The sequence below is a fragment of the Pelophylax lessonae genome (assembly GCF_965119305.1).
Source record: "Pelophylax lessonae genome assembly, chromosome: 12".
In the NCBI taxonomy this organism is placed as follows: domain Eukaryota; kingdom Metazoa; phylum Chordata; class Amphibia; order Anura; family Ranidae; genus Pelophylax; species Pelophylax lessonae.
This window is the reverse complement of record NC_138779.1, coordinates 180,775,603-180,788,664: the sequence shown is the minus strand read 5'-3', so window position 1 is coordinate 180,788,664 and position 13,062 is coordinate 180,775,603. Positions and strand designations below refer to the sequence as shown.

At 43.1% G+C, this 13,062-nt stretch overlaps 1 protein-coding gene across 1 annotated transcript in view; it reads left to right on the top strand.

The window, feature by feature from the left end:
- PRRG2 (proline rich and Gla domain 2) overlaps positions 1-13,062 on the top strand; it is a 113,549-nt gene that overhangs the window by 79,306 nt on the left and 21,181 nt on the right. Inside the window, exon 4 of the mRNA XM_082273734.1 lies at positions 9,990-10,038. Within this exon, the coding sequence (XP_082129860.1) occupies positions 9,990-10,038 (49 nt within the window). The remainder of the gene's footprint in view (positions 1-9,989; positions 10,039-13,062) is intronic.

The following is a 13,062-nucleotide window of genomic DNA, read 5'->3' as shown; positions in this document are numbered from 1 at the left end:
AGCACTCGGGTCCCCCAATCGTGGGCTGTTCTCCCAGGTGGGTGTTTGACACACGGACTCCTTTTCTCCCAAACGGTATTGTGGCTCTCAGAGTGGAAATATAAACAAAAAAGGACTTCCCCTCGTGCAGAGTGTTAAAAACTCTTTTTTTATTTCCACATCAAATAAAATGCTGTGAGCAAATCTTTAAAAGCCATTCCGGAATGTGCAAACAAAATGCTCATTTAAAACTCTAGTGCAATAAAACCAAGTCCACTTCAGTGTGAAAAAAAACTCTCAAATACGAACAGTTGGCACGCACGTTGCCCCGCCCAGAGTCCACAGGTGGAACGCACGCCGGAGACCACGCTTCCGGGCCCGGCTAGGTTACCGCTACACACGGAAAATGTCTGACCGAGAGGCTGGAGCTGCACCGGTGAGGACAGGGGCAAAAATATCCTTGCATTTTTCGTCATTACAGACTGTTCGTATTTGAGAGTTTTTTTCACACTGAAGTGGACTTGGTTTTATTGCACTAGAGTTTTAAATGAGCATTTTGTTTGCACATTCCGGAATGGCTTTTAAAGATTTGCTCACAGCATTTTATTTGATGTGGAAATAAAAAAAGAGTTTTTAACACTCTGCACGAGGGGGAAGTCCTTTTTGTTTATATTTCCACTCTGAGAGCCACAATACCGTTTGGGAGAAAAGGAGTCCGTGTGTCAAACACCCACCTGGGAGAACAGCCCATGATTGGGGGACCCGAGTGCTAGGAGTCGGGAGACACAATACCCAAGCCTGGTTTGATTCCTTGTTGGAGTACGCCATCAGGAATCCACTCTGTCTGGTAAGTGAGTTTTCTTACCACTTGAGCACCAGCGGTGAACGGCGAGGGAGCACAATATTGTCACAAATATACAGAGACTTTCTTTGCACCATTGCACATTGCACCTTATCTAAGAGACTCTTCCCGCACTAATATACCAAAGTTTTTCCTCTTCCATTTTATGATATTTAATACGTTTTTAATAATTATAGAATTGGAATTATAAATTGAATATTTACAAAGGTTTATATGATGGGAGTGTTTTAGGTAAATTTTATTGCTATTTATTGGCCAAACATGATATAGTGGGTAAGCAATTTCCTCACTACACATGATATTGGTTTTTCCATATACTTTTAATAATTATCCCATGAAATAGTTGCATATACAACATTGTATATATATATATATATGAAAGGAATAGCGCAGTTTTTTGAAAATTGATTGCTTGTCCTAACTATTTATAGTTATTTGAAACGTGCAGCTTACCACATAACATATATACCATAGGCGCGCAGTTATTTTCACTATCACATTCCAGCACCATAACAACCAATGACACTCTAGGGCCATGATGCTTGCCATCATTTTGTTTCTATGGTGTTATTGGGCGACCCATCCACACCATGGCAACCCATGACCATAATCCAGGGCAGGTGGTATGCAGGCCTAACCTCAGCATTCAAGAGGATGGAAGTCCATCCCCTCTAGACCAGCTTAAGCCAAAGGTCTTTGATGTGATGGGGGACTGCGGGACTCGGGGACCTGTGATTGGGGAACTTCTGATGTGATGGGAGGACTCTGACATAATGGGAGGATCTCGTATATAAAGAGATGGGGGAAACCCTGACTTGATGATGGGGGGACTCTGATATGATGGCGGAACTCTGACAAGATCTTATCCAAGGCTCATTGAAAGAATAATTTACAATTTAGACTGGTGTGACTCAAAACACTGCATACCTTTAAAGGGTGCCACGACGAAGAAACATTGGGAATCCCTGGGATAATATCAGGAATCTCAATAGTTATTCTGGGTGGCTGGTTCCAGAGGAGAAAGGGGAGCAGGAGGATGGCAAGCCCAGTCCTTGTACCCTAAACAAGTTATCAGCAATGATGGCTCTCATTTTCCTGTCTTCACAAAGTTCTTTTAACAGCAAATACCTAATTTCCCATTAACTTGGAAGTCTGACAAAGATTTCCATAGTTTGGGTGTAACTACATAAAAAAAATGCAGAAAACAAGCTTTGCTATTTCGATTAATATAGATCAGGGGTCTCCAAACTTTCTATACAGCCTGCTTTACTGTCCTTCAGACTTTAGGAGGGCCTGACTGTGGCCAGTGGGACTAGAGATATGCGTGTCGGTGAGAGCAAACAATGCCTCTGGCTTGGTAGTCAGTGGAATAGTGTCCCATCATTGGTGTTAGTAGAAGAAATAGTGCCCCATCAATGGTATCAGTGGGAGGAATTGTGCCCCGTTGTTGGTATTAGTGGGAAGAATAGTGGCCCGTCATTGGTATCGGTGAAAGGAATCGTGCCCCATTGTTGGTGTCAGTGGAAGGAAGGTGCCATATTGTTGGTGTTAGTGGGGGGAATAGTGTTATAGTGTTGCATTGTCGGTGTCATTGGAAGGAATCGTGCTTGTATCAATGGAAGGAATAGCGCCCCAAGGGCCGGATAAAAGCAAGCAAAGTTTGGAGACCACTGATAAAGATAATAGAAAATTGTAACAAACAAAAGAAACATAAAAAAAGTATTGAGTGTACAGCTTGTAGAACAGTGTAAATTTGCTGTCCCCTCAAAATAACCCAACACACAGCCATTAATGTTTAAACCGCTGGCAACAAAAGTGAGTACACCCCTCATATCCAGAGGTTGTCTTTGGGAAATAGACATATGAGTGCTGCGAGCATCTCTGTAGAGGTCGATGGGGTGGAGGGTTAGCCTGTCAGTGCTCAGACCATACGCCGCACACTGCAACAAATTGGTCTGCATGGCTGTCGTCCCAGAAGGAAGCCTCTTCTAAAGAGGATGCACAAGAAAGCCCGCAAAAACACTTTCCTGAAGACAAGCAGACTAAGGACATGGATTACTGGAACCATGTCCTGTGGTCTGATGAGACCAAGATTAACTTATTTGGTTCAAATGGTGTCGAGCATGTTTGGTGGCAACCAGGTGAGAAGTACAAAGACAAGTTTGTCTGGCCCACAGTCAAGCATGGTGGTGGAAGTGTCATGGTCTGGGGCTGCATGAGTGCTGCCGGCATTGGGTAGCTACAGTTTATTGAAGAAACCATGAATGCCAACATGTACTGGGACATACTGAAGCAGAGCATGATTCCCTTCCTTTGGATTCAGTATTTCAACATAACACCAAACACACCCCTAAGACGACCACTGCCTTGCTAAAGAAGCTGAGGGTAAAAGTGATGGACTGGCAAAGCATGGCTCCAGACCTAAACCCTATTGAGAATCTGTGGGGTATCCTGAAATGGAAGGTGGAGGAGCGCAAGGTCTCGAACATCCAGCAGCTCCGTGATCTGGTCATGGAGGAGTGGAAAAGGACTCCAGTGGCAACCTGTGAAGCTCTGGTGAACTCCATGCCCAAGAGGGTTAAGGCAGTGCTGGAAAATTGTGGTGGCCACACAAAATATTGACACTTTGGGCCCAATTTGGATATTTTAACTTAGGGGTGTACTCACTTTTGTTGCAAGCAGTTTAGACCTTAATGGCTGTGTTGTTATTTTGAGGGGGCAGCAAATTTTACACTGTTATATAAGCTGTACATTCACTACTTTACATTGTAGCCAAGTGTCATTTCTTCAGTGATGTCACATGAAATGATATAATAACATATTTACAAAAATGTGAGGGGTGTGCTCACTTTTGTGAGATACTATGTATGTGAATATATATGTGTGGGTGTATATGTTTATATGTGTGTGTGTGTGTGTATATATATATATATATATATATATATATATATATATATATATATATATATATATATATATATATATCTCTATCTATCTATATATATATATATAACATGTTCTGAATATAAATTAAAAAAGATATATATATAATCTATCCCAGATTTTTAGAAGGATTGAATATATAGTCCATTTTATAAAACATTCCAAAATGTGAATATATATGAATTAAGGTTTGCATTGATTGGCTAAGAACATGATAAAGTTCACACAATAGCTTGCATACATTTATTTAAATTTTGAATATATTTTTAAGCATCCATCTGAATTTTCTTTTATTATGCAATGCATGCTAAAAGATTTTTTTACATTTTTTTTTTTTTTTTTTTAAATACTGCTAAATGCGGCCTAGATAAATATTAACATTCACAGTTTAATATACTGACACAAGTAAAATCATTGAATATTCATAACCGTACAGTTCTATAGGGAAGAATGGGAAAATAATGGGAAATTAGATTTCTGTAATGTGCAAATGATTCTAATCCAGTCCAGTAATTGAAGGTCATAGGGAAAATCCTGAGATCTTGTGAAACAAGCCTTTATGTTCACTCATTCTAGTCACATTAAAGATGGAGATGTGAAGATTCTGTGATTGACGGGTCTGGCAGTCATGTTGCCATGGAGACATAAGGACTGATTGAGCAGTGCCGGCCATGCTTTGCTTGACACTCTGCCAGATGGCTTTCTTACTATCAAAAACCTTTCTGACGTTATCTGAAAGGGGGGATGGGAAAAGCATTGGGGCAGTGCCATTAAATTAATGGTGGGTATCATGCATTACATAATGCAATCAAATTTCATATAGGATATAGAAATGAATTTTTTATCATTCCCAATTTTTGTCCCATATAAAATATATTTTTTTCTTTTTCAATTTATGGTGGATATTATGCATTCAATGATAATGCAATCAACTGTAATACAATATTTACTGTAGATGTGGTGTTTTTTTTTTTTTTTTTTTCAATTCATTTATATTAGTATATAGATATATTTTTTATATAATTCACAATTTTGCCATGCATGAAATGCAATTATTTTTTTTCCACCCTAATTTCTTTTGTGTATTAAAGAAAATGCAGGTATGTGTGTAGAGAGAGAGTAATTAGCAGAGAAATATTCATTTATTTTTATTTATTGGACATTTCAAATTACATGTGCTGTTTCCAAAAAAAAAAAAATTATCCTTTCCCATAATATTGCCTCATTCATTATTTTGTTAAAAGCAGCTAATGACCTCCGACCATGGTACAGAGGTGTTTTCCCTTGAAACTCTGCATTAAGGTGTAGACAGGTCAACCCACTGAGTATAAGAGACATCCAGGTCACAGACATTGACCAGGACATTTCAGACAACAGAATATAAATTCCTTTCTAGATATATCCATTATGACTGATAAGTCCAATGCTTGGAGCTGAGACTTATGCAGTCTCAAAAAGTAAAATAAAGTGCAACTTCATTGGCGCTGACATTTTTTGCCAAAGTATCTAAATTGTGATGGGAAGAAAGGGTGGACAAAGCAAGAAAAGAATGTAGAAATTGGAAAGCAGATGACTTTTAGAATGTTTTGGGGTTGGAAGCTCACCATATGCTGTAGCACCAATGGAGAGTATGAAATGGCAGAATTTAAAGGAAGCCTGTATTGATAAAGTATGGAGGCTGCCATCTTTGACTTCAGCTTATGAAAATGCCAGTTCCCTGGTTGCCATGCTAAATCAATGATTTCAGTATTTGCCTAGCTTTGGTGTATACTTTTTGTTTTCTTCTCTACAAAAAAAAGATTCGTTCTTCTGATTCATAAACTTGATGACAAGAGTAATAAACTTGCCATCAAGACTGTTTTGTAAAAGTTGGAAAATATATAAAAATAATATATTTGTGTGTATACAATATATACTGCAGTATTTTTTTTTTCAATTGTACAGAGCATCATGAGCCCTCCAAGGAGAAAATACTTTCTCTTTCATTTATTGACGGACACTGCTCCTGATTTTCATAACCATTGGGTTATACTGCCCCCTGCAGGAGTAGGACACTAGGTAGAAAAAGAATCTGGGCAGTCCCAGGGGGTTTACTTTTTTTAGATAGAAATTGTTTCTCCTGCTTTTTTTCCTGTGAGATCTACAATCAACTGCCAGACTGGGCAATGGGCTGGATAATCTAGATCCAGTGGTCACCCCAGTCTGACCAGCAAGCGCACGCAGACCTCAGCTCTGCGCTGGGTCGGCCACTGGACGGGGGCTGGGCTGCGAGTTAAATGCCTTGCGAGGTCGCAAACCGCCGGGTCTCAGCCTGAGTCCCAGCGTTCTTCCTGGCCGACAGCCCCCATTTAAATGGAGAGGGGTTCTGTCTGGAGCAGTGGCCGTCTGATTCCTGGTATGGTGAGTAGTGGTCCCCTCTCTCCCCCTGGAGGGTTTTGGGGTGGCCCCTGGGTTCCCTTCCTTCCTGTCAGGCACTCCCCTTATATCTGTCCTCCCTTCCCCTTCTACTGGGGCTGTGTGGGTGATCTGGTCCACCTCCTGGGGTGGGGGCAGGGTGCCATGTTGGTAATGGGGGTAGGTTGCTCTGCTGGCGACCAGACGATCAGCTGTGCAAGGGTATGTACCTGGTGGGGGCTCCTGCCAGGGCCCCCTGTCCTGCCTGGGTCTGTCCTTGAGGCCTAGTGATCCCTCCTGGGTGCCTCATGGTGCCCCCATTTTGCTGTAGCCTGTGTTTTTTTATTTGCACAGTGGCCATTGAAAATAGCAGTGGCCATGACTGTGGAGCCCTGTGGGAGGCGATTTCAGTGGTGGGAGCCCCTCCTCATCCTCTGATGCTGGCTCCTGGATCTTTTTACTTCCGATCGCTGCACGTGGAATGCAGACTAGCCTGGTGGCTGCAGATGCCTGTTTCTGCTGAGTGTTGAGTCTGGTGGTCTTCTCTCCCGCTCTGGTGAGGATTGCTTAGTGCTTGTGCCTGGCGACCTGGTGGTGCTACCAGAACAGTGGGAGTTGTTCCTTTGCAGTGCTTTACACTTTTTGTGAGGTCCCCCTGGTGACTCATGGAGTCTTTGGAGCACATCTCCCCATCTGACCCCTTATCTAAGACTGCGGGGCCCTCCAGATCCCAACCATCTATCAATGCACCGACAGCGGTCCTGGAGTCCTTTGTGTCCCTAGTGGAGGTGGTTTTCAGGCGGCGGGCTAGCAAAAAGTGCCACCCCCCCCCCCCCGAGTTTCCCTGCCTTACCTGTCTCCTCAGATCCTGAATCTGATTCGGCCGCTGCGGACGTGGGTCACCCTGCTGGGTCTGCGACCATGTGCCCGGAATCCTTACATAGTGCGGATGATTCCCCCACATCTGCAACCACGCACGAAAAGGCGCTGGTGGAAGCATTGATTGTACCTTTGCGTGAGATCTTGAAGATAGAGGTCGCAGCCGCATCGGAGGTGCAGGTTCCCTTTGGCACTCACAAGCCATCCAGAGCGGCAAAGGTGTTCCCTTTCCCTGCTTATTTTGAGAGAATTGAGTGAGGACGACCAAAGTGTCCCCTTGGGGTCCCTAAACGATTTACTAGGCATTACCTTTGAGGAGTCCTTTATTAAGATGTGGACTCTCCGGTTTCCAGATTGAACAAGGCAACCATAATTCCGGTTGAAGAGTCCCTGGCCTTTAAGGATCAGGCTGACAGGAAGGCGAAAGCTGTGGCCCACAATATGTACACTTTGACTGGTTTGGTACCGAGGCCGGTATTCACCATTTCCCTGCTGTCGCAAACTCTGACCGAGTGGGCTAAGCTTTTACGCCGTGACCTAGAGGGAGAACTACTCCCCCCCCCCCCTCCCTGCCTTTGCTGAGCTGGCGGACCACCTGGTCCAGGTGCTGCAGTTTATCTGTGATGCCTCTTTGGATGCACCTCCCCTAGTAGCTTGGCTCTCTTTTTTTTAGCAGTGGTTCTTCGGCGTGTCTTTTGGCTTAAATGCTGGTCTGCACACTCCAAAACTCCAGAAATTGCAGGCTGCAATTCATCTCCTGCTGTCTAGCAGATGGTCATCCCTCCAGACTTGCATGTGGGTGCTGGGCCTAAAGGTGTCTACCTTCGAGGCGGTTCGGTTTGCACAGTTCCATATGAGTTCCCTGCAAAGGAAGATTCTTTCCAAATGGGACCATCAGATCCGGCTGAGCCGGGGAATGAAAGAGTCCCTGATATGGTGGCTCCGTTCTCCGACACTTCAGCTGGGCAAATCCTTTCTCCCCTTGTATTGGACAGTGGTCACCACGGATGCCAGCCGTCCTAAATGGATTTTACGGTAAGTCAAAAATCACATTTTTCTGATTGCCCTCTAGTGGCCATTTTCCAGAATGCACCCACCAATTAGTATGGTTGGGCAACTTGTAGTTTTGCAGCAGCTAACTGAAGGTCATGCTTATTATGCTATCACATAAAAGTAAGTCATGTAGCACAATTTTATCGAAACAGTAAAGGGAATAAAATATTACTTTGCAGGTATGTGTGTGTGTGTGTGTATACAGTATCTCACAAAAGTAAGTACACCCCCTCACATTTTTGTAAATATTTTATTACATCTTTTCATGTGACAACAATGAAGAAATGACACTTTGCTACAATGTAATGTAGTGAGTGTACAGCTTGTTTTAACAGTGTAAATTTGCTGTCCCTTCAAAATAGCTCAACACACAGCAATTAATATCTAAACCGCAGGCAACAAAAGTTAGTACACCCCATAAGTGAAACTGTCCAAATTGGGCCCAAAGTGTCAACATTTTGTGTGGCCCCCATTATTTTCCAGCACTGCCCTAACCCTCTTGGGCATGGAGTTCACCAGAGCTTCACAGGCTTCCACTGGTGTCCTCTTCCACTCCTCCATGACGACATCACAGAGCTGGTGGATGTTGGAGACCTTGCGTTCCTCCACGTCTATTTGAGGATGCTCCACAGATGCTCAATAGGGTTTAGGTCTGGAGACATGCTTGGCCAGTCCATCACCTTTACCCTCAGCTTCTTTAGCAAGGCAATGGTCATCTTGGAAGTGTGTTTGGGGTTGTTATGTTGGAATACAGCCCTGTGGCCCAGTCTCTGAAGGAAGGGGATCTTGCTCTGCTTCCGTATGTCACAGTACATGTTGGCATTCATGGTTCCCGCAATGAACTGTAGCTCCCCAGTGCTGGCAGGACTCGTGCAGCCCCAGACCATGACACTCCCACCACCATGCTGTTGACAGCAACAGATTCCAAATGCAAATAGCACACTTGAAATGAACTCTGGACCTTTTATCTGCTCCTTGTAAATGGGATAATGAGGGAACACCACATACATGGCCATGGAACCATGGAACAGCTGAGCAGCCAATTGTCCCATTACTTTTGGTCCCTTAAAAAGTGTGAGGCACATATACAAACTGTTGTAATTCCTATACCGTTCAGCTGATTTGGATGTAAATACCCTCAAATTAAAGCTGAAAGTCTGCAGTTAAAGCACTTCTTGTTTGTTTCATTTCAAATCAATTGTGGTGGTGTATGGAGCCAAAAAGATTAGAATTGTGACGCTGTCCCAATATTTATGGACCTGACTGTATAATATACATATACAGTGTGTGTAGATAGTGTGTGTGTGTGTGTGTGTATATATATATATTTTTTTTTAATACAGTTTGACACACCATCTAGGTTTGTACAGCTCGTCGCTATTCTGGCAGTGAGATCACTGCAGCTGATTTCCCAGCTCTGTTCCCTTGCTGCATCAACTAGAAGAGGGTTGGTAGGGAAAGTGGTGCAGAGCTGGAAAATCTAGAAGGAAGGTCTCATCAGCAGACTTCTTAGTAGATAAAAGGAGCCAGTAGGTTATTCAACTCACACACGTCCTCGACACTGAAATTTTAGTAATTTCTGTCATTCTGTGTTAGCTTTAGATGTCTGGCTACCTTTGCTATTGGATGCTGGTTTAAAAAAAAAAATGGGTTGTTTTATAGCAATTTAACCGAAGTTGGCTTTCATTTTTTCATTTCATAGCATGGCCTCAAAAAGGGCACAGGATTTGGTGGTACTTGCAGTTTTTTTTTTTTTTTGCTCCAGCTTTCACTATTTGGTTTCTAACAGTAGTGTGTGTGTGTGTGTGTGTGGTTATTTTGTGTTATTTTTGTATTTAGTGTGTGTGTGTGTGTGTTAATCTGTATCTTTCATTTATAGAAAGACTTTTGGAGCAAGTATCCACACAATGGACATGGAGGCACCTCTGGTAAGTGATTGATTTTGTATTTTAAGGCTCAAAGAGTTTCAAGGCCCACATCACCTTCCACCTCTTAACTCCTATGCTTACTAACCTGTGTAAGAAAAAGATGTATACTCACCTATTTTCAGACCGCTCGGGTCCAGACGCATGATCTTCTGTGTCCACCAGAGACTCCTGTAGGGGAAAGGAGAGAGCGCTGTGGCGCTGGTAAAAGCTGGCTAAATTTCTGATAAAGCCTGTAGTGGTGGTGTCACCCATAGACTTCAGTGGCCCATCCGTTGTCTGTGTTTTTTTCCTCTCCCCTGCAGCAGCACTTGCTGATACAGGGAAGCTAGATCACAATACCAGTCTTGAATGGCCTAAATATTTGTCAGTATATACATCTTTCCTATACAGATTAGTTAGCATATGTGTTGAGAGGGGAGGGGACAGTTTTAAGTCTAGTTATGGGTAGAATTATCCTAGAATTTCATTTTAAGGGCCTTTTCAAATGTGTGACTATTATTGCCGCCCGCTTTAAAAAAAGATGCACCACAACTGACAGGAGGCAATATGTAACTCTTTTGCTGCCGTACAATGTACAGACCTGTTGACAAGGGTTTTAGACACATTCCCGGTGGTTGCAGCCACCAGGATTGTGTGTAAATCTGACAAGCAGACTGCCTGCCAGGTGGAAGCATTCAGGCAGCTGCGCTGCCGCCTGATTGCTTCCACACACCCCCCTAATGGCGCCAGTGAAGTACAGGGGAGACATCCCAGGGTCTTTTGGACCCTGGATGTGGCATTAAAGAGAACCTGTCACCAAAAAATCATTACATAGGGGACTTTGTTCCTATGAGATTAAGGAAAAAAAAAATGTTAAGTAAAAAAAATATTTTTTACATAGTAAAAAGTTAAAGTTACAGTCAAGCACATAAAATCCCCCCTCAAAACATTTTTTAGGCCCAGCCCCACACATACACACGTATGAACGTAAAATACATGCGTATTAACGTAAACGCATGCGTCGGTGCTAACGCATAAAAAAGTTGATTTTGATACACATGTTACATATCGGCGTGAGTGCAATATTTCTAGCACCAGGCCTCCTCCGTAACGATAAAATGATGCCCTATAGGGGGGCTTTTAAAGTGTCGCCTATGGAAAATAGAGTACCGTAGTTTGTCACCATTTTTTGGGCGCACGCAAATTTAATATTTGACTTGTTAGGTCTGTTATGTCATGTATTTTACTTACTGGGATCTTTTGTATTGGGTAATTTATTGTGTTTGTGTGCCCTAAAATTTTACTTTAGTGTATTCTTTACTGAAATTTTGCGGTTTCTCGATCTTTTGCAGTAATATTGTGTGACCACTATTTTATTCTCTAGGGCAGTGATGGTAAACCTTGGCAAACCAGATGTTTTTGAACTACATTTTTAATGATGCTCATGCACTTTGCAGTGTAGTTGAGCATCATGAGAAATGTAGTTCCAAAACATCTGGGGTGCCAAGGTTCGCCATCACTGTTCTAGGGTGTCTGCTTTCAGACAATATATACTCTTTGGGAGTTTTATGTAATCTTAGGGCCTAAAATGATTTTTTTTAGCATGTGTGCAAAAAAATGCAAAAATGGCTCTGGCCGTGAAAGGTTTAACCCAGCCTGTTTTAGTGTTTAAATTTCCAACCCACTGCACCACAACCTTGTGCAATGTACTTGAATGGGTCACATGTGGCAGCAGTACCTTCTACTGAATGCAATGCCATTTAATTTTTGCCATGAAGCACAGTGCCAAGGCACATGTAAAGCTATGTGTTTAGGTGGGGGGTCAGGGGCTGGTAAAACTGTGACTCAACTGCCTGTTTTTGCCTCCCCTGGGCACCTGTGTGAACAAGTCCCAGCAGTCCAATGCCCTGTGTCTTTTGAGCTATAAAAATAAATATGGCCTAAAGTGACCAATTTCTGGTCTATAAATGACATAAGGAAAAACAATGCTGAAATGCCAACATATGACTGCAGGCGATATTCTTACAAAGGAACTGAACAAAATTGAGGTAAAAACTCAACCCTCAGAATTCGAATCCCTAACCCAAACGATTCAATAGTCAGATGACAGTCTTTACTTCCCACTGAGGCTCTGGTATTTGACTGCTGAATATAGGGGTCTGGGCCTAGGATCCAAGGGGCTCCACAGGGATGGATTTGAAGACTATCACAGGTATGAACACTTTAGCTGTATTGTTGCCTTTTGCATGATTTGGTTCATGACCTATTCAGTTTAAGGTCCTCCCCACCTTTTCACAAAGGGAACTTGTCAAAAGAAATACTTTTAGTTTTTTCTAATGAGGGCTACCATACCTAGCTGAAATTCGGCATTCTATGTTCATTATTACTGCAAGTAATGTTACTGCTTTGGAACTTGTATGCAGCTTCTAAGCCAGATGATGACCGCTTCCAATAGAAAGGGGTATAGCTTAATGACAAGTTCCATTTTTAAAGTGAATAAAAATGATTAGGGCTGTGTTATTTTCATTGCGCTAGGTACTGTGAACTGCTGTATCGGGGTTGTGACAGATTTACTTTAACCGCTTGCCGACCGCCGCACGACTATTTACTGCGGCGGTCAGCCCCTCACAGGCAGAGCAACGTAGTACTACGTCGCTAGCCTGTTAGGGTCTAGGGAGCGAGCGCGGGCGCCCGGACCCCCCCCCCCCCGCGCGTGTGACCGGTGGACCCGATGTCTGCCGGTCACTCGGTGATCGTCGGTGCAGAGGGAGAAAGGCAGGCGGCTGATGTAAACAAGCCGCCTGTCATTCTCCCCTGTGTAGGAATAGTGATTATACGGTTCTACTATGTAGGACCGTTGATCACTGTTCCTACACCTCAAGCCACAGCCAATCATAGTTAGAATCACACCCCTAGGGACACACACAACCCCTCCCTCTCAAAAAAAGTTATCCCCTTCACTGCCAGTGTAATTTTACAGTAACCGTGCATATGTATAGCAATAGTAACCTCAAAAATGTCAGTCAAGGGTCCGATCTGTCCACC